Genomic DNA, 27391 nt, shown 5'->3' with positions numbered 1-27391 from the left:
AAAACAAAACAGAACAACAACAACAACAACAAAAAAAAAAACACTCAAGAAAGTAAAAAGAACTACAAACTAATATAACAGATTAACATTGCATTCTGGAGAACCTCATTTGGAGGACACGATTCCCTATGGGACCTGTGTTTCAAATGCTCTCTGTGAGTGTGGGATAAAAAGACAATGTTTACATGTTGAAAATTTGCTTTGTTCAGTTTTGATTTTGATTTTAGGTGAGCAGTTTCTACAAAATGCAGATGTGATCCCATGGCAGACCCACTGTGCCATTCTTGAAACTTCTTCTTCTCCAATGCAGAAGCCTAGTCCTATTTCTCTTTGAAGGTTCTATTTGCAATTCTGAGCACGTTTTTGAGCAGTAAAGGGGCATATTCACGTAGGATTCATGCATAAAAACACTCATTTGAGTTTTCCCTCCATTTCATTTCCATCCCAGCTCTCTTCAATTAAGAAGATGGATCCTGAAATGGTTTCTTCAATTTAAAAGGCTTGTTTTGAAAATGAAGATAAATTACTCATTATCAAACAGTTAGTGTTTTCAAGGCTAAAACCTAAAAATTCTCATTAGTCATTCTTAGTGAAGCGATTAACACCAAACTTATCATAAGGCACAGCAGTGGGCTGGGGTCTACGGCAGTGGTAGAGAATTTGCCAGGTGTGTGCAAGAACCTAGGTTCAGGCCTAAGCTGAAACAACAGAACAAAACAACATTTTGTGTATCACTAAGAAATAAATAAAAACAAAACCCAACTAAAACAAAAAACAAAAACCCAACCACAGTCAATTTCACTAGGAATTCATGAATATATGAACTCTATTTTTAGATATATATATTAAAAAACCACGTATCTTGGAATCAATAAAACATTGTAGTATTAAATGAATTTGTCTGATTTCCTTCTTGAAATGGAGCACCTCAGACTGTCTCTTGTGCACCCCAAACATAAATGCAAGCACTCGAACATGTGTTCAGTAGCACACTCTCAGTTTATTGACCTATGTAAAAAAATAACAGGTCTCAAAAAGTCAAAACAGTGAAAGTATATCCAAAAGGCTATTTCCAATTCCAGAAGGCTATACAAATATGCAAAAAGGAATAAGTTATTATTATTTTTTTACTTGCATCTTTTTTTTTTTCCAAAAAAATTTCCCCGGACTTCATTTCTAATGATACAAATGACTAAGGACCAGTTTAACAAATCGTTTTTTTATGTATATATTACATGCTTTGGAATACAAGTAGAAAACTGTCCCAGAAAAGCTGTTGAGAAATGTCTCTATTCACAATATGAACAAGAAACTCGTATAAAAGGGAAGGAAGCACCTTTCGTGGGATTTGGAAGCCGAAAAAAGAGACAAAGATCAAGGCTGCCCTAAAAGCAAGCAAAATCCTATGAACAACAAACCTAGCTAATGAGTTCCTCCAGAGGGGGTAGGAGGTAGTTTAAGCCTCATGATTCAATCTCCTGCAGCTTGGTGTAAATTCTTTTAGACCAATCTTGTTTTGTCACCGGGTAACAGATTTACTTCTGGAGTTCAGATTGGAGGTTTAACTTTCTACTGTTCACCACGTTAAGGCACACGATTCATCTACGATGATGTGGGTTGGCTTTGTCCTCTGGGGTCTTTTCTGTTATCATTTCAGAACCCTCTTTTCAGACTTGTGGTTCTGCACACTTTCCACCTCAAGCTGACCATTTCAAATGACAGGCAAGGTGGAGAGTCACCAGTCTGAGAATTCAGTATTGGGAAGCACAATAGGGATTGGTGATATGTACCTTAAGAACATTCTCCATGCAGAGCTGGCCAGTGACTTCCTCTAGTTGGGCTACCATCAAGTTATGGTATGTATGGGATGCTACGGCAATCAGAATGATTAGAGTCCATATTTATGGTGCTTAACAAAAACATCTTAAAACATTTACACTCATTCAAAACTCCATGAAAATCTAACTTCTCTTCAAGTAAGTTTCCAATACTGTCTAAATTGCCATCTGTTTGTAGGAACTGTGTGTTTCCTGTCAGCTCATGAGTTCAAACCTTGTCATGGTGAGCCATGACTCGGGAGCTTCTGGGCTCCCTCTCTCAGCATTCTGAACTGTGCTTCACCTCCCATCCTCCTTTCCAATGGGACAAACTCCCTAAACATGCCCCCAGTCTCAAGGCTTGCCTTTGACAATTGTTATTCCCTTCCTAAGAACTCGCTGTGGGTCAAGGCTTCCTGTCGTTCTCTTGATAGGAATTCCACAAAGGGATCAGACTTAGTGATAGGTTAGTGCCTAGAGTTTGAAAGGCAAGTCCTCATCCAGGGCTTGTGGGGCTTAGTGTGTGATTCACTTCCAAACCACAGAAGTCTTCTCTCTGCCCTTTGATGCCTTTTGTTCCTAAAGTCTTCTAGGAAGACGAACACACTTTGCAAGGCACACTAGTGTGAGAACGCGCAGTGCTTGGTCAGGAGGTCCAACTGCATTCAGACTAATGTTCCAGGCTTGGAGTCTTCGTGCCAAAAGAGTCTCTGCTCGCTACTCTCCAGGTTGTCTTCCAGCTGGTTTCCATCTGTACCGTCCAGCGGAGTGGTCTCTGCATACTGTCTGGTAAAGAGAACCAGGAAAGTTACTACCTGAATCTATTTTTCTCCCTCAGAACAAACAGCCCAACAGGTTAGAAGGAAGCACTGTTAGGAAAAAAAAAATTCCAGAACCTAAGACAGGAGGCAAAGAGTGTGTATTCTTTCCACAGCACAGTAGAGCATTGTCTAGCAGGTACATAAAAGATTGTTGTTGAACTCTCAGGAGAGTTCAACCTTTGTTTAACTTTCATTTACTACTGATTAGGGCCCAGAAGGTATTAAGTTACATGTTAACCTGAAGGCATTTATTGGGAAGAAATACAAATGTATCCTTTGCAGCAGAAAATACTATGGGTTACAGTTTATTGCCCCATTTTGACACTGACTGGTTTGGTGTGTAATTTAATAATCTTATCCCAACGCTCACTCTGTTTTGAATTCCCTTTGAAGCACCATAGTTTCCTTATTATAACAATTAAAAAGTGAAACTTTGATACATGCTTGCTTCTTAATTTGTTAATGGATCATATTTTAAATGTTTTAAAAAGTCATATTTTGACAACTTTTCAAATTAAGAGAATAAATTTCATGTTCTATTCAAGGGCAAGAAAAATATTTAAAGTTAGCAGGGATACCTTGGAATATAGATCATATCCTGAGGGTTTATGTGGCAACTATGAATTGTCACTGACCCAGGAAATGACATCATATAGGCATTTTGTTCTGAACACTGCCAGAAAAAAAAAATAGAAACAGACATATTTGGATAGTGCATTCAAACAAGCACAGTCTATTATACAAACGTTCCGTTAAGATTAAAAGAGGTTAGATAGTTAGTAGGCTTCTGTTTTCAATTCCAAAATCTTTTAGTAAAGCCTAGTAAAAAACAAAACAAAACAAAACTTGGAAAGAGAGCTTTGGAAATGGATACTATGTAAATTCAGGATTTTTAGTGTTTTCAGGAAACATCAAAGCAAAGTCAGATTTCACAACCTCACACAGCAGCCAGGAAGGGCGAAAATCCTGCTGTAGGGAAGCAACAGGCAGACTGGAGCAATGTACTTACTCCGGCTGGCTACACTGAGCAAGACAGAGCTTAACACTGATCTCACTTCTGGAGCCACAGCCATTCTCTGCGACAGAGGGCCTCGATTGTGCCTAGTGATGGGGAAAGTTAGACAGGAAGAGGAAGGGAAGAGGAAGACAGGAAGTGAAAGAAAACAAGTTCATCTGAAAACTGTAGCTGGAAAGCTCAAAGCTGCCCCTTCTGAGACACTCCTAGCACAAGAGACTTCTGCCTGTCTGCTTTGGGCAGACCACCAGTGCCAAGTTTACCAAACCATACTAGGGAAAAAAAAGTTGCCAAAAAAAACCTTCTAGCTTTCTATAAATAACATCCAGCTTATTAAAAAAATAAATCTGCTTGTATGTTGCTGAGCATTTTCAGACTTTAGTGCATACTAGAGTTTTTCTTCTGCATCATGAAATTTATTTTGTCTCTTACTTTTATTAACATAATGTATTCACTGTACAAAATAGTCTTCATTATAACATTGTCACATGTGTATGTATTCTGTCTCTGATTTTAAACATTGTGCTTTCTGTTGGTTGGCTTGCTTTGTGTGTGTGTGTGTGTGTGTGTGTGTGTGTGTGTGTGTGTGTGTGTGTGTGTGTTGAGACAGAGTCTCACTTTATAGTGCAGACTGACCTTAAAATCATTATGCAGCCCAAGCTGCCCACAAGTTTGCAGCAATCCTCCTGCCTTTGCCTCCTAAGAGTATGAATCACTATGTCAGTTTTAAAAACAAGTTTCCATAAAAATGCATCATGCAATCTTAAGGCGAATTTCTGAAGTTTTATGAATGATTATTGTTGTATTTGGCTTGTTAGTAAATTAAATTAAAATGATCAGATAGTAAGACAGTTTTTAAAATCCTACATAAGACAGGTATGTCTTATGTACTTCTGTGATCTCTTGGGTGCCAATGTTCCCATTCTTCTGAAAAGTGGGAACTTAAAGAGCACACTTTTCAGTTTGAAGGATTAACTCTACTTTGGGGATGAGTCCTGAGGAGGCTGTCTGAAATGCAGACAAACACATCACACAGGATACATTAATATCACTACTAAGAAAAAGGCTCACAAAGTTGCTCAACAATTATGGGTCTTTTAGATAAAGCATCATGTGTTTGATAATTAGGTATCCGTGTAATGTTTAAAATGTTTAATGATAGCCATATAAAAGGTGGTGCACATCTTTAATTCCAGCACTCCAGAGGCTGAGACAGGCAGATCTCTGAGTTTGAGGCCAGCCTGGTCTATATAGTAAGTTCTGGGACAGCCAGGGCTACACAGAGAAACCCTGTCTTGAAAAAACAAAACAAGCAAACCAACAAAAAGTTTAACAACATAGGTTTGCATTTTTAAGATACTAAATTTTAAAAATGAGATGTGTAATTTTATATATACCATAAGGTGCAAAACTGTATGTACCGTATCATGACAATCTTCAAATGGACAGCGGGTTATGGAGAAATGTGTCAAATGTTAGTAACACTGGGTCTGGTAGGTAGGATTAAGGCTCCGCTGTTAGCTTTTCTAGTCCTTTGTTACTTTCCGTGTTTTCTCCACAGTGAGTGTGCACACCCATCCACACCACAATGGAGCTTTAAATAACTTCCAATTTCCTGCACACTATGTCCCCTCTGACCCTAGCCTCCTCTACTCAGCCATCTTGGTCTGACCGAAATACACAGGCAGACTTGGTAGGAATAGATTTTCTTCTCAGAGTGTTTAGTGGGTTCCTGGATTCAGTGAGAGCAGAGTTAATGATATGGACACCATGGTGTGCATGGACTCAGCAGAAAGGAGAGATACAAATCTATTAGTCAAACTGATGAGAGCTGTGTTGAAAGGGCTCAGCTCAAACTTGGGGCCACACATTTCGGTTCCTGCTGCAAACTCAGTTTTAGGCACTGTTTACACAAGCCCCGGCCCTCTAGCATCCTGTGAAATACAGTTCCACCATGTCTATTTTGAGCATACCCTTTGTGGAGTTGAGACAATTGGCTTCATATTTCAAGCCAAGAAAAACTCTGGTGGAATGCGGGGAAGAAAAACAAGGATTGGGGGGACCAAATACTTCATTTAGACTGGAACACCAACTGTCTCTGCAGGGAGCTGCTAACTTGCCAGGTCTGTTCTGCACAGACACTGTACAAGCTGTTACTCACCCTAAGTCTCCTTCACAGGACAGCGGCAATGGGACTTAAACAATAAGATCAAATTTTCAACAACAACCAAAAAGAACCCAGACAGTGCTTGTCTTCAGGGCACTGTGGGTGTGGACTTTTGGGGTAAGAGTAAGGAATGAAGCTAATTCCTCCTCTGTCCAAAAATTGAAACTATGTAGTTTTAAGTTTGTGGTTCTGGGGGGCCCTTGTTAAGTTTTCTTCTAATCTGTTTGATGCATTTTAATAGGCCTGAGATGAGGTGATAGTCATTTGCTCTATCCACCTTCTATCATCTTTGCCAGGGGAGTTACGAGCTCACTTGGGGAGAAGCGGGGGAGCTTTTAGAGTTGCACTGTACTATGCATTCCCTTTACTGTTTACAAAGAACTACTTTAAAGGACAAAGAGGACAGCTGGCTGTGGCCACCGTGTCTTAGTGAACACAAAAGGACAGCAAGTGGTGAAATCTGACTGACCAACTGTTGGCTGGACTTGGGTACAAAGAGCTTTACTGGGAGAGAGGTAATTTTTTCTGCAGATTTTCTCTTTTCCAGAGAAGACTTCAGTGGACCTTACCCATGATACAGTTTTAAAGACACCCTCAAAATGGAAGATAAAGAAAAGCCCAGCTGTGGGCCTGAGACTTTAATGCATACAGATGTAAACACAGGACTGAACTTGGATGAGCTGGATGAAGCTCAGAAAACTTTCCAAGTGCAGTTGTATTTTTGGCTTTGCTGGCCATTTGCTGTTTGTCAAAGCCATTTAGCTTTGTCCTCAGAGTATGAGCACACACACAGCTAACACGTGAAATAATGAGCATGGCCATTTTCCAATGAAACATTATTTACTGAATGAGGTGGCCGTTGGGTTTGGCCTGTAGGCTCTTGACCAAACCCTGTGTTATATCTCTTCACACTGAGACTTCAGTGTAGGCACCAGGCATCTTTTGAAGAGGACTAAGATTCTAGAATCCGGTCAGCACTTCCTCACCTGCTTGGAGAGGGTAAGGGATTGTAGATGCCGCCATAGTAGCTGGTGTAGGGAGAGTGCGCTGGGTTTTCGTATTCAGATAGCCCCACAGTTAACTGGGTCCTCCAGTTCCCAGAAGCATTTGTAGAAGACACTAGAAATTAGAATGGGAAGACAGAGCACATTAGTTGAAATGCTTCAAGGGACATCTGTTTAGGTTGTTTCACAGTCAGGTGTGTGTGGAGTAGAGAGAAGGGCGGCCCATGTTTGCTTTTGTATTTGCTGGTGCTGGGGACGGTCCAGGTCTTGCCCCTCTTCTACTACTAGACCCCTATTTGAGCCAGAATTTGCAGTCAATTCAATTTGTTGGCTTAGTGACTGAGTGACCTTGGACCAGTAGCCTATCATTTTCAAGGCTGTTTCCTTATGTGTGGAGAGAATAAGTATACTCGGTGTGGTTGCATCACCAGGACTAAAGGTAACTATGAACACCTTTAACCTAGTGTAGAATCAAGAATCAAATATGCTAAGTATTATTATTAACAGTAGACGGAGGGAAGGACAAAACATTGTCAAGTACACATATTTTAAAGTAGCCCAGAAGAAAAAGGGAGAAGATTATTATAAAGGGAGAGAATCTTGTTACCGGGGTTTCAGCTATCAGAGCAGATGGTACCTGAGAATAAGTAGAGGTCGGTAGAAAAGCATTCAGCCTGTGACTTGTTAAGACTTGACTGCCAAATGCAACAACACTGGCCACTGGCACGACAGGACATTTTCTGTTGTTGAATCAAAAGCAATGGGGGTGGGGAGAGAAGCTAGCAGCAGGAGGAAGAGACTAGTTTTGCAAAAGGGTGGAACCAGGAGAGGACAAGGGCACCATTTTGCAGCAGAGCCCTACTGAAAGCCTGTCACTGGTTCCTGCTGTTCTCGCTGTAAAACCAGTCCTGCTTCACGCCTGGGCTATGCAGGTGGCCCTATGGTCCTGTGCATATCCAAGTCTCACACAGACAGTGCCCGCCATGGTTCTTCCTGTTCCCCATTATCTGTCCCTGGCTACTGACCTCTTTCCATACCCACAAGCCACTTGCAATCACCACAGACAGACACCCTTCAAAATGCACCTGTGCATTTGGAACACAATAATATACTCAATACATATTGTATATTGAATATATATTAAATAATATAATATATTCATAATGTCACATAATTTTCACCAACTGATGTAGGATCCTCACAGTGGGTTTCCAAGACTGGGTGCTAGGTAAAGGTTCTGAGGTTTTGGGGTTAAACTGTTTGAGCTGGGACAGAAGCCCTACTTTGTTACCTGCCAGACTAGAGGATAGGCAGAGTCATTCAAACTCTCTAAATCAGAGTCACCTTAACTGCCAAATAAGAATAACAGCACCCACCCTACAGCACTGCTGCTCATAATAAAAGGGACAGCACCCTGGCACAGAAAGCTGCCAAGAAAAGGTGGCTACCATCACTACTGAAACTGAGTCACCACGAAGCCTTCAGGTGATGCCAAATCTGACTAACAAGAAACAGGAAATGTAGCTCTCTATGTGAATGACGTGTGCCGTAGAAATATATCTCTAAAGCTATAAAGTGGGGCAAGAGTGAGGAACATTCCAGAACGGATTTTCAGGGAGCCTTGATTTCATGCATTTAATTCTTTGTAAAGGGTGCTCTCAGCCAGGTGTGGTAAGGCAGGCAAGGGAGAGGCCCTGTGAGCTTGAGGCTTGAGGCCAGCCCAGGACACACTGTAAGATCCTATCTTAAACCGCGGGGGGGGGGGGGGGGGCACTAGGGCTTAGTGGGAGGAGTGCTCTTGTTGGTACTGTCAGCAGAGCTGACACCAGGTCAGAACCAGGAAGTCAGGAAGTATGACCTCCGTTCTCACCCTTGCCCTAGATACAAAGCCAACAGCAGAGACAGGGTTCTGAATCACACCTGGGTTTCCCTGGGCGTTTCCCCAGCCCCCCCCTCGTGCACCCAAAGCAATCCACAAGACTTTCCAGACCCCTTGTTTGCCCTTATTTTTGTTGACTCTGTCCAGGTGTGATCTGTGAAAGCTTTTCAAGCTTCACCCTGAACTTTGAGAGCAAGACAGGCACCCTCCAGGTCAGAGCTATAAACCACAGGAAATAATGACAGGAGCTTTTGGTGTTAGATGTGGTCATAGGTGGGATAGTCCTAGCAGAAGTCCAAAGTCCCGGAAATAGGAACAAAACAGAACCCAAACAGCAATCTCCATGGCAATGTCTTTTGTCAGCTAACTTATGAATCTTAAAGGTACAGTTCACCTTACTGTTCCTCAGGCTTGTAAATCCCTACATATATTTAAGGGAAGCAGCAAAACCCTCAAATCTGAAGCTTACTTAATTTTCATACATTCCTTCGGCCGTTGACTAGAACCTGAACTCAGGGAGGCCAGACATAGCTTCAGTACTGAGCTCTCATCGTGGCAGGCAGAGGGCTCCTCAGCTCCTACTCTACTCAAATTACTTAGAACAGGTTAGGGTGTGGGGCAGGTGCTCTGCAAGTGTGAGCAGAGGGAGTGGCCAAACCCCATAGAAAGGTTAAAAAGGGAACACTGTTCTTAACCACTGAGCCATCTCTCCAGCCCCAAAGGGAACACTGTTGATGATCGAAAATCATCTACAAAAATTCCTGGGGTTTTTGGCAATGATGGCGGCCATGGAATCAGGTTTTCAAGCATTCCAGTCAAGCACCCAGTCCCTCAAATTCCTTACATTAGCAATTCAGTAGAGCATAAGCACACACTGAGATAAGATAAAGAAAGTCAGTAGGAAAATCCTCAACAAATACCAGGGTCTATCAGAATTACTGTAATCGCTGCATAACTGCTTATGCAGGCAGGCACGTGAATATTCAATCTTGGAATTGATCACATCTTGGAGGCCAATGGGAAGGGATGCATGATCCTTAATGCCCTCTACTCAGCTCATGTGCTTCTTTATTCTTTCTGAATGTCAAACTCCAATGATGAGACTCCATGGAAGAGATGGACCCAGATGACGACACAGCTGGTGAAAACACCAGCACAGGACAGCACACAGACTAGGTCCTCAGTGTTTGTTTGCTAGGCTTGAATCTACAAATGGCTTCATCAGACTCTCATGCTCTGTGGAAGTCACAGAGCACCATCCAAGTTGGCAGTTCGTACTATGGATCCACTGAATGGCAACCACTCTTAATGACCTTGGGGACCAGTTTCATGACCCTGGACAGGAGTGGTTTGGGAGTATGATAGACAGTGGCCCCAGGGGTGATGTGCCTCCCCAGCCATCTTACCTGAAGAGTAGGAGGACGCTCGACTGCTTGGAGAACAGGGCACCTGTAGCCCTGGAAATCCCAGGCCCCTCTGTGATCCCCTGTCTGAGTCAAAGCTAGTCTGTGGGCTGTGCCCCTGATCCTTTTGCCCAGAAGCCCTCTGGTACCAGCCACGCAGGTGCTCAGCAACTAAGGCCTTGTGGATGTTTTTGGTGATGTGCTCAGATTTCATGGCAGCCTTCCTTGGCAGCCGGAGAGTTGCATAAGGGTTATGGGGTACTCGGTCTACTTCATCTTCATGGAAAGACCTGCTGTAGTCCCTCTGGCGCTCATATCCATAGTGAGTAGAGGATCGGTAAGAAGGATTGACACTGTACTGTCCCTCAGTGTCATTCTCATAGACATAGCCACCACTGTAATACAAGTCACATTCTGCATATGGTGCGTATCCCGAGATATAGTAACCAGAAGGAGGTGGGTCCTGACCCTTTGAGTAGACACCATTTCTCAAAGTATCCTTTTGTGCTAGGTTGGGCATGCTTCCTGAATTGGAAGTAGAAACATTCTGTTTCTTGGACCTTCTCCTACCCCTGGCTCGGGTGTCCAGAGTCTGGGTGGTATAGTAAGGGCCAGAAGCAGGCGTCACACAGTAATACTCGGAGCTTGACTGGCTGGTGTAGGAAGACCCATCATCGAGGATCTCAGTGCTACTGCTTCTTTGGGATTTGGAGAGGGTGAAAAATGGCTTGTCACTGTCCATCTCAGAAAGCAGGTGGGACTGGGACTCCAGGCTTCCGCTCCGCTGGCGGCAGTGCTGAGATGAAGAGTCGGGTCTGAAGGAAGAAAAGGGGAGATGAGTGCAATAGAAGGACCCAAGGAAGCAAAAGAAACACAAGGCTGAGAGCTGGGGGGAATGGCTCTGTAGTAGAGTGCTTGCTGCGTGAGCACAAAAACTTGCTACAGAACCCATGTGAAAAAGACACACCTGGTTCCTGTAATCTCAATGCTAGGGAGGTAGTTACAGGCAGATCCCTCAAGCTTGGTCTAGCAAAATTGGCGAGTTTTAGGTTTAATGGGAAACCTTATTTCAAAAAACAAGGTAGTGGGGCAGTGGTGGTGCATGCCTTTAATCCCAGCACTTGGGAGCCAGAGCCAGGTGGATCTTAGTGAGTTCAAGGCCATGCCTCATCTACAAAGTGAGTTCCAGGACAGCCAGGGCTGTTATACAAAGAAAACAGTCTTGGAAAAACAAAACAAAACAAAACAAAACAAAAAACAGGTGGAGAGTAATGGAGACCTCCAGTTTCCACATACATGGACACTCATGCATATGAGCACCCACACACATGCACATAGAGGAACACATGCAACACAGAGAAGAGAAAACGCCGAATGGATTCGTAACTTCTAAATTCAGTTGGGCTTTGCAGGTTTTCAAGTCTGACTACACAACAGAGTCCACCTGTTCACATCACACATTGGTTCCCATGTAAGTTCTCATCATAGTCTTTTATAAAGGAGAAATAGGGGGTTCTGTTATTGTGCAAGCCAAATCCTTCCTTGAGGCTAGGGAAGATACACATACATACACACATACATACATACATACATACATACATACATACATACATACATTCATACATCATACATCATACATCCTTGCATGCACATTGATGTACAGCCTGAGTTAAAGCTGGAAGATGACCACCATCAGGTCTTTGGAGGCTCCTCTCTTCTCACATAGGGTTAGGTTACATAAGAATAGAAGAGAGGCAAGGTGGAGTGGAACCTGGGCCTAAATCAGAGATACTGGTGCTGACCATGGTTTGGGTGGCTATTCATCAGCTGTAAGAGTTAGGCAAGATACTTAACTTGTCTCTGTTCTGTTTCTGTGTTTGTAAAATGAGATAGAATGCTACCTAATACCCACTTCATAACAGGCTTGCTATGGGTACTAACTAAAATAGCATGGATGAAGCATTTATGGGATTGAACATTTAGCTCAGTTGGTGGTGCTTGCTTGTTATGTTTGAAGTCCTGGTTTTGGACCTTGGCACCACATAGTGGTGTATGTCTGTGATGTATGTCTGTAACCCAATGCTGAGGTGGTGGAAGCAGGAAGGTGAGGAGTGCAAGGTCATTCTTGGCCACATAGTGAGTTCAAGGCCAACCTGGACTCTATGAAATGGTGTTGCTAAATGAATGGTATCTTTTAAAAAAATAAAAGAAAATAAGACATTTAGCACAGAACTCCACAAATACTTCCAAATTCCACTGCACTTGCTCTCTTCCTTGCCAATGAATGATAAATAGCAATATCTAGTTGGGGAAATTAAAGTACTAAAAATCCAGTATGTACCCGGAGGAATCAAGTACATTTACTCACAAATTAGAAATGTAAGTTATCAGGAAGTGAGTCGGAATGAGTCAGGGCTACCAACAAGTAGCAATCACTTGTAAAGATTTAAAAGGGCAACAAAAGCAAGACAAACACTCAAGCCAAAGCTGGTGGCGCTGAAGCAGTAGAAATGAAGGTCTTACTCCAAGTGGCTGCTGCTGTAGGCATTCCGAGTCAGGACAGGCGTGGTGGGCATGCTCCGTCCTCCTTGGGGTCGCCTCTCCAGTGTTTTGTAAGGGCTGCTGTGGGTGGACAGCATCTCCCTGCAATTAAAAGGAATTGAAGAAATGACTCCTAGCGAACCTGCTACACATGAAACTTACTGGAAAGAAATGGAAAGAGGGCATGGGAAAAAATGCAAGCGGGGTCTCTGGAGGTTACCCATCTTGAGGGGTCCTGGATGATTTTTAGCGGAGCACTTGTGGTCTGACTCTCTGAAGTCATGCACACAGCCAACAAGAAGATGCTCAATAGCATAGATTGACAGCAACTACAGTGAGGTTCCGCAAGCCCTTCTTTCAAGTCTGGTAGTAATTATTTGGGGTTTTTGACCCATACACAGTACAGAAGAGAGTAGGTGTGACTGTGGGCCAACAAAACTTAATGTAGCTTTCAGACATCACTAAATATTATTGCTTTTGACCTGTTCCCTCCAATTTCTTGAAAAACGATTTCTTAAAAAGTCAGCTTTTGGTGGCTAAGTCGATATGGCCCAAAGCTATTATCCGTTGGTTTTTGACTAGAGTTTATCATTTTTAAATCACGTTTTTCTACTTCCCAGAATTCTAAGAACATAACTGCCTAAGGGGAAGGCATAATACTGGTGCCACAACACACGGTTAGCACACACAGATCCTGGCACCAGCTCCCCACTGTCCAAAAGTAAACTTCCCAAAGAACTACTTGCTGTGAATGTAAACAAAGTGCATTATAGCTCAGAAGCACAAAGATTTGGGTATTCATCAGGTGAGACCACACATAACATGAAATTTTTCATATATTTTTCCTGTGTGTGTACACACACACACACACACACACACACACACACACACACACACACACGTATATACTTATAAATATCTATACTTTTTATCAAAAAAGGACTTTGTATTTTCAATATGTACTTAAAAATTGAAGCTACATATAGCATTTTCATATTGCTTAATTTTTGTTTATACTATTTTGATTTTATTGTCAGTTAATTCATTATTATTATTATTATTTTAATTCTGAGGACAGGATCTCTGTTGGCAGCCCGGGCTAGCTTTTAGGCTAGCTGCAAACTTGTAGTAATCCTTCCTTCTTCAACCTCCTGATGGACACTTATAGGCATAAATCACTATTTGTGACTCTACAATGTGACTTTGGTGAATTCATACTCATTCTACCATGTGGTTTTATGACAATTTATGTAAATAGTCCTCAGGTTGAAAGTGCTTTAGACCCGAGGTTATAAAATTGAATTGTGGAGTCCTAGGCCTGCTAGAATTTGACTTGAAACCCTCCCAAAGGTGCATGGGTTGGAAGTTTGGCTTTTAGCCTGTGGGGTTACTAGAAAGTGATGGAAACTTTGGGGGTTGAGACAAGTGGGGTGAAGTTAGGGTCATCGAGGGCATCCCCTGGAAGGGGAAATTAGAATCACCCACTTCCTCTCTCTCTCTCTGATTCTCAGTTACCCCCAAGATGAGCACTCTGTTATACCACATTCTCCCCACCACGGTGCTCCCCGAACCACAGACCCAAAAGGAAGGGGCCAGGTGACCACGGCCTCAAACCTCTTCCAGGTGGCCACAGCCTCAAACCTCTTGAAGCCACAAGGTTTTTCATGGGTTGCTTAGCTCAGGCTAACATCATTTCCTAATCTCAATCACTAAAATCCTTGTAACTAGATTTAAATCACAGACTTTAATACCAAGGAAAGAGCCAAGGGCTTTTTAAAAAGCTCTCTTAAGAACACTCCCTCCCCACGCCTTTAATCCCAGCACTGGGGAGGCTCACTCTGTGAGTTTGAGGCCAGCCTGGTCTATAGAGCAAGTTCCAGGATAGCCAAGGCTACACAGAGAAACCCTGTCTGAAAACAAAAACAAAAAGAACAACAACAACAACAACAACAAAAAACTGAACCTCTGGGTTAGTATCCCTGCCTCAGTTTCCTAATAGGACATCATCTGGAAGGATAAATAATGAGCAAGAGAAATGTGTCATTGCTTTAGAGAAGAGACTTCTAAAGTTTAAGATGAGAATGCTCACCTGGACTGCCTGGTGTCCATGAACTGGTCATTGATGGAGGATTTTCTAAAGTGGATTCGCTCGATACCGAGAGATTTAGGGGGTAGAATTCTTGGAGAATGAGGTACTGAACTTGGTCGCTGCCCAGCAAGAGTGAAGGAGTCATTGGCTAAAGTGAGTCAAAAAGCAAATGAATAAAGATGAGCAAATCAGTAAATGAGTAGTTTGTCAATCTTTCACAAAGAAATTGGCAGATCAGATGAACAACAGTTCTCAAGACTCTATTTGTAGGACTTTGTAGTAGGAATGCTTACATTTTGTAAAGTTAAGCTTTATGATTGATATGCTAGAAAAAAAATAAAAAGAACTACTGAGGTCTGAACCATTTTTTCTCAATTCACAACGACCACTCTCGAGTAAGAAAATCACTCAGGTGTAATGGGTGACGGTGTCACTTTCAAAAAGTTTTATTAAAGACAATCTGAAACTTGCCAGGTGGGGTGATGCATGCCTTTAAGCCCAGCACTTGGGATGTAGAGGCAGGTGGTTTCTACAAGCTTGGGGTCACCCTCCATAGTGAGTTCCAGACTAGACAGAGTTACCTGGTGAAACCCTGTCTAAAAAGAAAGGAAGGAAAAAAGAGGATTTTGTTCGCTTTTAAAGACCTCAGGCCACTGAGGCCATAAACTTATCCTTTGGGGATGGGCTATGTTGCTGCAGACATGGTATGTTCATGACCAACCTGTCCATTTTTTAAAAAATGAAGAGCAAATGTGTTGGATTACAGCTCAAAGGAAGGATCCTGACGTTGTGAGATTTGATTTGATTTTATTGAGCATCAAGCTCAGAGAAAAAGCAGTGAGGGACTGGCACAGGGCAGTGCATTCCTGGAATTCTTCAAATCCCATCAGATAGATAGCCAGTCAGCTGACTACGCATAAAGGATTACAAGGAAGTACTCAGTCCCTTGATATGAAACACATTCCATCCCCAAACACACTGAACTGATATCAGCCACTGTAACCACACTGCTCACTTATAGGAAATGGCAAACATGACATGAAATCTCACTCATAAAATGTGCCTTGCTTCCTATGTAAAATAAAATCAGTTCCCACTTCTCCAGTGGTTTGCAAAGTGCACACTATAATTTGCTGGTTTGATGCTGGATTCCAGATAGGTAAAAACATCACCACTGGAAATCATTAAGTGAAGGATTATGTGACTTACACAGTTATGAGTTTTTAGTTTTTCACAAAGTTAAAAAAAAAAGACTTTAATATCCTTACAGACAGACTTACTCATGCTATGGATTTTTGATTGGGTCGTCCTGTTTTAATATGTTAGCCTGTGTAGATGACAGTTATAGACTGCTTTCCTCAATCATTTTCACAATTAAAGTTAGTTTATTCTACTTTTCCCCAAAGAGAAACAGGTAGACTTTCCTTTTTTTTTTTTTTTCTCTTTGTTACAGGGTCTTATGGTTAAAATTATTATGTAGTAAAGGAAAGCCTTGAACTCTGCCTTTCAAGTACTGGGACCATAGGTATACACTAGCACACCAGGGTTATTTGATGTTGGGGACCAAACCTAGGGCATCATACATGCTAGGTATTCTACCAGCTAAGCTGCATCCTATACCCAAGTTTATTTAAATTAAAATACTTTAGGGGCAGGAAACAAGGCTCAGCTGTTACGATTGCTCACTGTTCTTTCAGATGACCTGAGTTCACTTCCTAGCACCCATGTCTCACAAAATGGCCTGTAACTCCAGCTCCAGGGATCATGCCTCCTTGGATACTCCCCACACATGTGGTCTATACACACACACACACACACACACACACACACACGTTTTAAAAAATTATCTTCATGCTTCAGAGTATCTAATATTTTTAAATGAAAAGGGAGCCACTTACGATCATCATAGGTGGTGGTGTCAGACAAAGAACTGCTTTCTGACGGAATTATGTCTTCTGTGAATAAAAACAGCTGTCTTTAGTATAATTGTGCATTTATATAATTAGAATGAGTTCAACGAAGCAATTTTCAATGGAGTGCATTTTATTTTCATTTAGATAAATGTAAACAATTATAGTGCATTAAGAATAATTAGTTGTTGTCAGAATCACTTACGTTCTAGCGATAAAAACTTCTGACCTATTGTACAGATGTTATAATGGAGTGGTCATTCCTTGGTATCCAGAGAAGACTAGTTTCTGGTTGTCTCCCCAACAAATCTGAGGGTGTCCCAAATTCTCTTGGACACTGTGAATACTGTCTCTATTACATATAATTCCTAATATGGTGTGAATATTATATAAACAGTTGTCATATTGTAGTGTTTATCCAATAATGTGTTTAGTACAGAGACAGTTTTCCCTCAAATATTTTTTACCTGAGACTGCCTGTATCTATCTACAGATGTGGCATCTGAGGATAGAAGGGCAGTCTGTATTTCTTTTTTTCTTCTTCCTTACTGGCTCTCTTTCTTTCTTTCTCTCTCCCTCCCACCCTCCCTGCCCCCATCTCTCTCAACACAGTCTTATATAGAAGCCCAGGCTGCTCCTGAACTCTCTACATAACTAACAGCCTTGATACTTCTATGTCCCAAGTGCTAGGATAACAGGCATACACCACCATGCTGTTTTAATGTGGTGTTAGGGACTGAACCCAATATTCATGTATCCCTGGCAATACCAACTGAGCTACATCTTCAGCCTCAGACTGTATCACTTAATTTTCCAATGCCTTGAGAAGAAACTGCATTCCATATTTGTTCTAGGGAGTTGCCTTTTGCATTATAGAAACTATGTCTATTTAAAGATCTGAAGCAGCACCCTTACACTCAATTTCAACAACCCAACGTGCCTGCAAATATCATCAAATATTTCTAGGGTGGGGGTATGGAAGGCAAAATTGTCCCTACTTAAGAAGCACTGAATTGGAAGATGAATTTAAATATTATTTTTGTCATTTATTATTTGCAGGAGCTCGGGCAAGTTGCTTCAGCTCAGTAAGGCTCATTTGGCTCTGCTCTGCAATGGGGATAATAACAAGGCCTATTGCACAGTGCTGAGATGAGCCATTTGATTAACTAATGACGCAAAGACCTTAGCCAGCTCCAGGCACACAACAAATGCTAGTTAAATACAGACTACACAGGCTGGAGAGATGGCTCAGGGGTTAAGAGCACTGGCTGCTCTTCCAGGAGTCCTGAGTTCAATTCCCAGTCACCACAGGGTAGCTCACAACCATCTATAATGGGATCTGATCTCCTCTTCTGGCATAAAGTCATACACACAGATAAAGCACTCATATACATAAAATAAATAAATCTCAAGAAAAATACCAACTATGCTTCTTAGTTTTATTACCCGTACTCAGCTACCTAGTTGGAAATGACAGCCATAGTGTTTTGAGCATTACTAGCGTCCATTTGGCAAAAAAAAAAAAAAAAAAAAAAAAAAAAAATCTTAAATAAGTTGATATGATTTTGCAAACCATTCCATATTTTGCATCAACTGTTTTGGTGAGAGGTTCTAACCAAATACACCACCTTGATGTAAGTCTTAAGCCCATTCTGGAGGGACTGTCTTCTTTCAAACTCAAATGCTAATCTTCATCAGAGCCAGGTGGACTCTCTCTTAATTAGACATACAGTGCAACTTGAAGGCAAGGTGCCAGTATAGTCAGCTGTTGGGTACACTTAAAAAAAACATCTCTCCAATATATGCTCAACCAACGGCACCATCTGCTGCCCAAATGTCAGCCACCAAAAAGAACATTTGGGTCTAGCACAGCTTGAGGGTGAATTGGCTGTGACAAATGGCCATGAACATTAAGCACCCTGTTAATCACACATGTCTGGAGGCAAAGTATCAAACCACCATCAAACCAACTGGATTGCATATTTAAATTCTCCAGCGGTGGTGGACTAACATTTGTGTGTTAGTGTCTGTATATTCACTTTCTAAAAGTCATAGCTCAATTTTATGAATCACAGGCTCTAAGCCTGGTCTGCTCTAAACCCAGTTACCACAGTTTATCAAACAAAACGTATGTAATTATTTCATATTCCAGTGAAAATGGAAGGTACCACCAGTTATGATTATACCACTCATCCAGTGGAGCAACGAGTTCAGTTTCTCAGGGTTCCCCAACATAAAGTTGGGGAAAGGCTTGGGTTTAAAGAAATATCATCACATTTCAACCATGATTTTGTCTAAAAATGCACATTATTATGTGCATAAAGTCAATCAGACTTTAACATAATAAAGACTTCTCCATTTTTTTCTGAATATGAATTTTGTAGATATATGATCTCCAGGATCTTGGAAACAGAAGAGAATCAGTTCTTGAAATTCGAAGGCTGTTAGTATTTCAAAATAGTTCCCAATCAGTCATCCTGCATGCAGGTTTATGCGCAGTCAGGATTACCTTGTGGTTATAATCTTATCTCTCATCTTGCCGCATTCCATGTTATCATCTGACATTTGCGGACTTGTAAATACTGTCTTGAAATGGGATAGTCCTAAGACCTCTCCTCTTCTATACACATGCCAGATAGGGTCTCTAAAAAAAGACCTCTCCTCTTCTATACACATGCCAGACAGGGTCTCTAAAAAAATGCAGGGTCTGCCACATTCAAACACCTTCCAGAAACAACCCACATCATGAAAAGTCTCTAGGGCAGCAATCCTGTTGCAGAGGAGTCTGTTTTATCAGGATCCAGCATCCCTGTGAGCCTTCATCCTGAAAGTTCAAGACCTGTCATAGAGAACTGCCATGATGAGCCTGCTACTGAACATCAAGGTCACATGCCTTAGACACTGAAGAATTGACCATTTTTACCCTTGTTCTTCTGCCTTTAACCAAGTAACAAAGTGAAGGAACACTCCATCCCAGCAGGAGGACTGGGTGCAGGGTCTGCCGACAACTTCTGCTTACTAACCTGGTAGAATGGCTGCAGCCTTCTGGCTGGGTTTCTTCCCACACCGGATTCGGTATTCGTTGATGGAATTTTCAATCTCCTGCAGCCTTTTCACGGCATCTGTGTAATCTTGCTTCCGTTTCTTCTTTACGGTTTTACAAAGGTCTGGCTCATTGGCAAGTTTCTTTGCAGCTTCAACCAGCTTTTGCTGTATTAGGAAATTGCTCTCCAATTCTTGCAAAGCTGGATCCTGCATTTAGACAATAAACACTGCTTTATTCTTAGGGAGACCCGCAGTCACCCGCTCACATTGTTTCTCAGTCACCTTCCAAGAAGACGTCTCTCACCCACCCTAACCTCACCTTCTCAAAGTCTAACCTCTTTTCCTTTGGAAGGAGGAAAATGACTTTGCATTTATTCACTTGGCTCGGCTAAGACAAGTTTTGCGAAAGAGATGCTAACCTGTGACTCACTCCTGCAGAATGTTACATTTATATGTGAAGCTTTAGGGACACGTCATTTGGGTCCGACTGCTCTTTCTGGTTGTCCCTGGTAGCATGAGTGAACATACCACTCATAAATAATCTTTTAATACTTTAGTTTCCTGAATTGGTAAAAGGAAGAAAGTACTTTACAAAAGCGTGCTGAAGATTAAAGACACACCTTGTGCTGCTTAGGTCAGAGCTGAGCGCACAGGCAGGCAGGCACCCAGCAAATACCAAACTTGACTCTATTGTGAATGGAAGTAGAGACGGTTAAATCCATGTAAGAACCACGGGGTGGGTCATAATGAGATAATTGCACATGATATGCAATTGAGAGAGCACACACTATGCTGCCCATCAAATCTTTTAACTTAATTATACTGACTGCTGCCTGTGTGTTATCTCATTTAATCCTCACTACACCCTGCAGAGGGGAGTTCCACAGGTGTTTGCACTTTGGCTTCGAGCTGAAACTTTAGGCTGATGAAACCATTTGATGAAGGCTACTTGGCTTTAAGAGAAAGGATCTGAAGTTAAAATTCAATCTTGATTTCTGTAATACTATTTATAATTTATACACAGGTTTCCTTTAATGCACTCTGCGATACGGGGAATAAAATAGTAAGAAATAAAAAATAAATTCCGCTCAGAGCGTGCATGAAAGAAACAGTGCAGTTTGATCTAGTCTGTTCCCATGGCTTGGAGAAAAATCTACAGCACTGACTTGGAACTTAAGGTGCAGAAGAAAGACACCAAACAGATGGCTCTTCTGGCTGGCCACAGGATGGCTCAGTGCCATGCTCGTACCTCTTCAGTGGGCAATAAGTTGTCATCTAACTTGAACGTGGTCCCCACTCGCCTCCTGACCTGAGGGGGCTTCTCGCCGATGTTCAGTGGGTATTCCTTTGGCATTCTGCCCGTGAGTTCCTGTAAAAGAGGACAGGGTCAAGAGTTCATAAAGGACACAGGCTACAGCCACCCAACACAAGTGCCCAGAGAGGCCAAGGCCACTCACGGCCTCCCGTAGACAGATCTTCTTCAGCTCCTCAACTTTCTTCAGGAGTTTTTCTTGCAACAGCTTCTCTTTCTTCTTGAGTTCGAGGATTTTCTCTCGCTTTTGCTCCTCCATGCCTTCTGAGTCCTGAGAACCTGGAGTGGGGGCAGGGCAGGGAGGTTCACACAGGCCCTGTTTCCTTCCTCACTGAGGGACAAAAGGGCTGTGGAGGCAATGCTGCTCCCGAATGCTGGTTTCAGTTCTTTTTTCCTTGTTTCTGAACATAATGAGAGGAAATCAGGAAGCATTTCACATGCTTCTGGGGGTCAGAAAGTGCCTGGTAAGAAAATGTCTTTTGCACTTTGTGGCTCAGTCAGTTTTGGAAGATTCCCATGGAACACCTTGTGATTCAGACACACACAAGGAGAAACTGCATTTTTTTCCTACGAGCGAAGGGGAGATGATCCCTGAGATGGTCCCACTCAATGTTTCTTTAGGAGGTAAACAAGCAAGGCAATGGACTGTTCTATGCAAAGGAATCCCCTCCCAGACCCTCATCCCTACTTCTCAGACCCACAAACTGAGAGGGACTTAGGTAAGACAAGTTAACTTAGTGATAAGAGACTCCAGAATTTCCACAAAGAAAGGACTGGGCCCCACGATTACAGCTTATGAATTAGCCACTTGCAATTGTGTTTGTATAGAAGTATATGTTCTGTGGGGAATTAGTGGCATCAAAACTTAGCAGGAAGCAAATAGCTTTCCAGACAACCTTTGGGTACCCAGTATCTTTTGCATCTCATGTTATTTATACGGCCTGACTACCTACAATTTAACTTCATATTCTTTAAAAATAGTTAAAGGTCAGGGATGGTGGTGCATCAGGAAGCAGAGGCAGGCAGATCTCTGAGTTTGAGGCCAGCCAGTGCTATACAGTGAGCCCTTATCTTAAAATAAATAAACAAATAAGTTTAAGATATTATTTGCAGCTGTTGCATTTTGTTAAGTTTTTTTTTTTGCATCATCAAGATGCATTTGGAAAAGATGTATAACAAACATGAAAGGAAAAAAAACAGAGAGAAAGAGAAAAGAGAAAGAAATAAAAAGGGAAAAAAGATTGATCCTTTCTCAAACAAGGAAAATACCTGAGGATATCAGGCTGCCATTGCTTGCCATGATGAACTGACTTTTTGCTTCCAGAGTCACCAGTTTGGAGGCCCTCTGTGCTCCAGTCTCTGTTAAATCCATTGCAATATCGTCTAAACTTCTGGCTGAAGGAATTTTTGCCTATGAAGTAAATAAGATTGAAATGGAATTAGCAGGATCACATTTTAAATCAATACAATGATTAAGGTACTATGCAACCAAAAATTTCAACACAGGGCAATATAAACCTTTAAAGTGTCACCTTAGAAACAACAGAAATCTTTTGTTTTGCACATTGATGGTCTCAGTAAGTATGCAGGATTCAGTCGCTAACTTTAAAATGCCCCCAGCAATGTCACCACCGTACAAGCATATGCATGCCCAAATCTCACAACTTTTAAATCACACACACACACACACACACACACACACACACACACACACCCCACTCATCTTTTATACATATGAAAAAACAAAACAGTGGTCAGCAAAGCTCAATACATTCTTTTCTTATATGTTTTCTGAGAAAATTCATTCCATAACAGAAAGAAAAAGGACTGGACTTTGTCCCCAAAGACACCTCCAGTTACTCACTTTGCTCTGCTTCCGATCCAGGTAGAACTGATGCTGGCTAATGGCCATTACCCAGATGGACTTGATGAGGGAAGAGTTTGCATACCAGGTTTGTACAAACAGGCCACTCTGTCCAAAGGTTCTTCTAGACACTGAAATCCTAAAACATGAAGAGAACCATGAGATAGCCATCCCGGGCTAACAGCACATGGAGTGTTCCCAGCAGGCAGTGATGTCACCCCGCACCTTCCTTCTCTGTCTTTTGGCTGCACAGACTAAGTCTGACAGGGGCTGAGGTTCTGATGTTGTGCTTTTAGAACAAAACCAGCCAGCCCCCAAGCAATCTCTGTCTAAACTCTCACAACTCAACGCTGGATAAGGAGATAGTCAAATGAGAAGCTGTACAGAAACATCTAGTTAGAAACCACAGAGAAGCAGGACTACTGCAAGCGGGAAAAGATAAAATCGGTCATTTAAAGACAGCCACAAGGCCTGCAGAAACGGCACCTGCCCAAGGCGAAGAGGGAGCCCCTCTGGCTCAAGCAGACTCAGCCTGCAGGAGATGAACTTGATGATACTAGCTGAACATGTGCAAGCCTCACCATGGTCCAGACTGCTGTTTATACTCCAGGTAAAAAGAGGAAAGGCAGGCAAGGAAGACAGTCAGCAGGAAGAGGCGGGGAGGGGGGGGAGAGAAAGACAACCACAGGGAGGAGGAAGCCGGATGGGGAAGGCAGAGGGCAGAGGGCAGAAGGGCTTGGAGTGTGTGTGTGTGTGTGTGTGTGTGTGTGTGTGTGTGTGTGTGCGTGCGTGTTGGGGGGTGCACTAACGTTCTTTGTTGGAACTGGTTAATCTCCTTGATCATCTTTTGGTCACAGCAGTTTCCTTCCATCCCTCTGACCTCTAAACACCATCTAGGGCCTAAAGAGTAACTTCTGAAGGTGCTTCTTGATTGTCAGAGACTTACATCCTGACCTCCATTCATGAGAATAACTTTGACAACGGTGTCGATTTCTTTTTTTTCAGGACCCAGGAACACTCAAAATAAAAATAAGCAAAGCACAGAATAGATAATTCTCCTAAGAAGTTAAACAGCCTATAAACCCCTGAAAAGAGGCTCTGGCCATGGTTAGTCCGAAAGGAAAATACAGCTCAAACAACCTCCGGCAAGTTCACACATACACCACAGATCCTAGTACACTGACCAACTCCAGTGGATGGCCCCACATCCATGAGTACATGGGCGCCATAAACTGGGCTCAGTAGATATCTATCTATCTATCTATCTATCTATCTATCTATCTATCTATCTATTTATTTTAAAAAGAGCATGTGAAATTGGGATCCAAACACATTGTATGTGTGTATATGAAGTTCTCAAAAACTAATAAATACTATATTTAAAAATCACATGTATACACACACACACACACACAGAGAGAGAGAGAGAGAGAGAGAGAGAGAGAGAGAGAGAGAGAAACACACTAATGCTGGAGAGAATTTGCAGAGATTGGAATCCCATACATGGCTGGTGGAGATGTAAACCAGCTAGTGTTTTGGAAATGACTGACAGCTGCCCTAAGGTTTAAGCACAGTAGTTCTTTGACCCCAGTAGCTCCACTAGCACGTAAATTTACAAGAGAAATAGAAAGCGAATACAAAAAAAAACCCATGCATACACATTCACAGCATCCCATAGGAAACTTCTATCTTTACCTTCTCGGATCGTGCACCTCCACAGCAAATTTCTTCTCACGGAAATACAAATTTTCCAGCTGCTTCCATTGAAATAACTAAAAGAAATTAAGGGAACCATGTAGATTTCATTACTCTCATTTTTACTAAGTCTCTTAACCAAATGGTTGCAGCTTCCCCGGAGGGATGGGGATGGGTCAAGGACAAACTGGTGATTTGTCAACTTTTTACTAATCAACTATAACTCCAAACCGTTTTTATCTTTTCTTCTGACAGCAATGTTTACCTAGTAAACGCCACCTCACCAGTTAATCCTTCCTGAATAATAAAACTGAGCATCCGCAGAACACACATTCAGTTTTTCCCCTGACTCAACTGTATGTCAGGAAACCTTCATCGATTACTATAAGCACGGACCTTCTGCTTAAAGATGGAGACTTCAAACTTAAATGGAAAGCTACCGGAGGGGAATGTTCCAATAAAGATCAGCGATAATATTTCAAAGGCATGCAAACTGAAAGTAAAAGACATTCTCAGGTTGAGGTGAGTCTGCTAAGCAGCTTCTCACCTAGCCCTAAGTCCCCCTAAGTGACACAAGCTGAGTGCCAGGAACCCAGTGTGGGTGAGGGCTGACTCTTGTGGCTTTCTTAAGTTAAGAGCCTCAAGGTGAGGTCAGAGCTCCCCAACCTCTGCTGTTCTCCAGCTGCAGAAAGAAATTTTGCTGGAAATGTATAGTCCAAAAAACAAAGTCATTTGTTAAAACTGCATATTGACAAGACTCGGCGTGCTTGGCTGTATTTTTTTCAACCCCTTCATTAAATCCTGAACTGATGCAGGCTTTACAAGCTCTCATCTTGGACTGGGTGGTCGGCCCTTCCTCTCTTCCACTAGGGTCTGCCTCCACAGTAACATGATGTGCAAAGCCTCTTAGCACACAACTAGTTTCCTAATTAAGAAACATTGCACTGTGGCACACAGTCAGCAAACACATTTCCCAAACAGAAGTTTTGCACAAAAGCGGGCCCACTGGAAGATGGGCTGAGCTGCAAAATTGTATAGGGACACAGTGTTCAGAATAGACCTTAGACTCCAACAGACCAGCATGCACCAAAGACACACAGCTGTCTGAAACTGCCCCACTCTCCAGTTTCAAAGAATTAGTAAACGCGTAAAGCTACATACCAATGTCCTACAGCGTCTGTGGAGTTGAGGCTGTCATTTCCTTTAATCCAGAAGTTCCCCCAAATGGGGCAGAAACATGAGAGGAAGCCCCAGGATCCTGTCTGCCTCCCTAGCCCGATGGCAGCTCCGGTGCCTTCTGAATCGAGTTTCATAAGACACTTAGGTGTAACTCGGTTTCACAAACCGAGCCTCCCACGGTTGACACACCACTGACATCAGCCACTCTGCCGAGGGACACCTCCCCAGCACACAGTTTCCCGTAAGGGAGAGGGGAGCCAGGTTCTCTCTGGTAGATTTTCTCAAAGAAGACTTCTAAAACCAGGCGGCCTGGACTCCCACGGCACTTCCTGGGAGGTGAGCCGACTTTGAATCCAGGCACGAATTTCACCCAAGGCTGTTTTAGGAAAACCTTTTTTACCCAGGTCTACTCACTGGCACAGGAACAGGTTCAACAGGAAGAGTCAGAAGGCAGCCTGGCTGTGTTTTCCTTTGCTGTCCATTCCCACACACATAAAACCAGGGCTCCACTTGAAACCTGATCTCTGAGAGCGGCCACCTCCCCCCTCTTATCACTTACAAATGGGAAATGCTAGGCTGACTCCATTCAGCCTTCCAGAGCAGAGAGCAAGCTGGCGCCCAGCGAGGAGAAACCCTACTTAGAAAGTGAAGGCCTTCGACTTATTTACAGAGAATCGGAAACAATTACATGGCCACCGGGTTTGCAAAAGAAGCTATGGGAGACAGACAAGGTTTTGGAGGAGACTGCAAAAACTCCCTTCTCCAAAATCTTGAAAGGCCATGCGAAAGGTGCTTTTCGATACCTGCCTGGAACCGTATAAAAGTGACCTGGAAGGGCACAAACTGAGCTGGCGCTGGTGGACTCCGAGGTAGAATGTACTGTAAGTGAGACAGGAAACCCCAGCTTGAGAAAAGCCGAGGTGAAGTTAAACTGACAAAATCAGTCAGTGTCCACGCGCATGCTTTTGCCTGAGTTCTCATAAATTTTGGAAACTAGTCCTCAAAACTTATTCTCGAATTAAAGTAATACTCGTTTCTCAAAATTAGGAGAAAGTTGACAAGATGAACACCACCAGTCCGTCTGTTCAGAGCCCAGATCTCGGTCATCTGGGGGATTCTTTAGAACTTCCATGTGACTATCAGTGTGATCCTATCAATGTTTACAGTTGCTGCGAACACCTTTTTATTGTAGTGGCACTTGATCTAGCTGGTGGCGAGAAGTAAGATAGCTTTGTTTGATAGGTCTTTTTTTTTTTTTTTTTCTCGAAATGCGTACAAACGTTCTCGCATTGCACTTTTCCATTGTTTCTGAGTGATTGCTTTCAAGGAGGCAGGGCGAGGCTCTGAAAGTGCCAACCGAGGGAGGTGAAAGAAACACCCTGGAGGTTGGGCTTTAGAGTGTACTATGTGCTGGATCTAACAGACTACCCAACAGGGTCCCCAGGCTCTTCTCTTGGTCCAGGGCATAATGTAAAGAATAAACCTTCCAGCCATAACTATGTGGAGACTTCAGATCAATCGAAAAGGGAAAGGAGAATTGGTTAGGGAAATAGCCGAGGAAACCTGCCTGGGTTAGAACTTCCTTAGAGAAGTAGCCTGTGAAACACATAGGAAGACTTTATCTCTGAGAAATGAAGAAGATGCCAAGGG

At 42.5% G+C, this 27391-nt stretch overlaps 1 protein-coding gene across 1 annotated transcript in view; it reads right to left on the bottom strand.

Moving 5' to 3' along the window:
• Positions 1-978: 978 nt before the first annotated feature.
• Frmd4b (FERM domain containing 4B) overlaps positions 979-27391 on the bottom strand; it is a 197930-nt gene continuing 171517 nt past the window's right edge. Inside the window, exons 12-23 of the mRNA XM_027428944.2 lie at positions 24563-24639; positions 22868-23006; positions 22273-22414; positions 21149-21282; positions 20941-21060; positions 19670-19898; positions 16635-16691; positions 14737-14884; positions 12630-12749; positions 10110-10921; positions 6807-6939; positions 979-2603 (exon numbers count right to left, since the gene is read on the bottom strand). Coding sequence (XP_027284745.1) covers positions 2483-2603; positions 6807-6939; positions 10110-10921; positions 12630-12749; positions 14737-14884; positions 16635-16691; positions 19670-19898; positions 20941-21060; positions 21149-21282; positions 22273-22414; positions 22868-23006; positions 24563-24639 — 2232 coding nt within the window. The 3' untranslated portion in view covers positions 979-2482. The remainder of the gene's footprint in view (positions 2604-6806; positions 6940-10109; positions 10922-12629; positions 12750-14736; positions 14885-16634; positions 16692-19669; positions 19899-20940; positions 21061-21148; positions 21283-22272; positions 22415-22867; positions 23007-24562; positions 24640-27391) is intronic.

Source organism: Cricetulus griseus, chromosome 8 (assembly GCF_003668045.3).
Source record: "Cricetulus griseus strain 17A/GY chromosome 8, alternate assembly CriGri-PICRH-1.0, whole genome shotgun sequence".
NCBI classification, from domain to species: Eukaryota; Metazoa; Chordata; class Mammalia; order Rodentia; family Cricetidae; genus Cricetulus; species Cricetulus griseus.
Note: the sequence above shows the minus strand (reverse complement) of the source record. Positions and strands in the feature narration are given on the sequence as shown.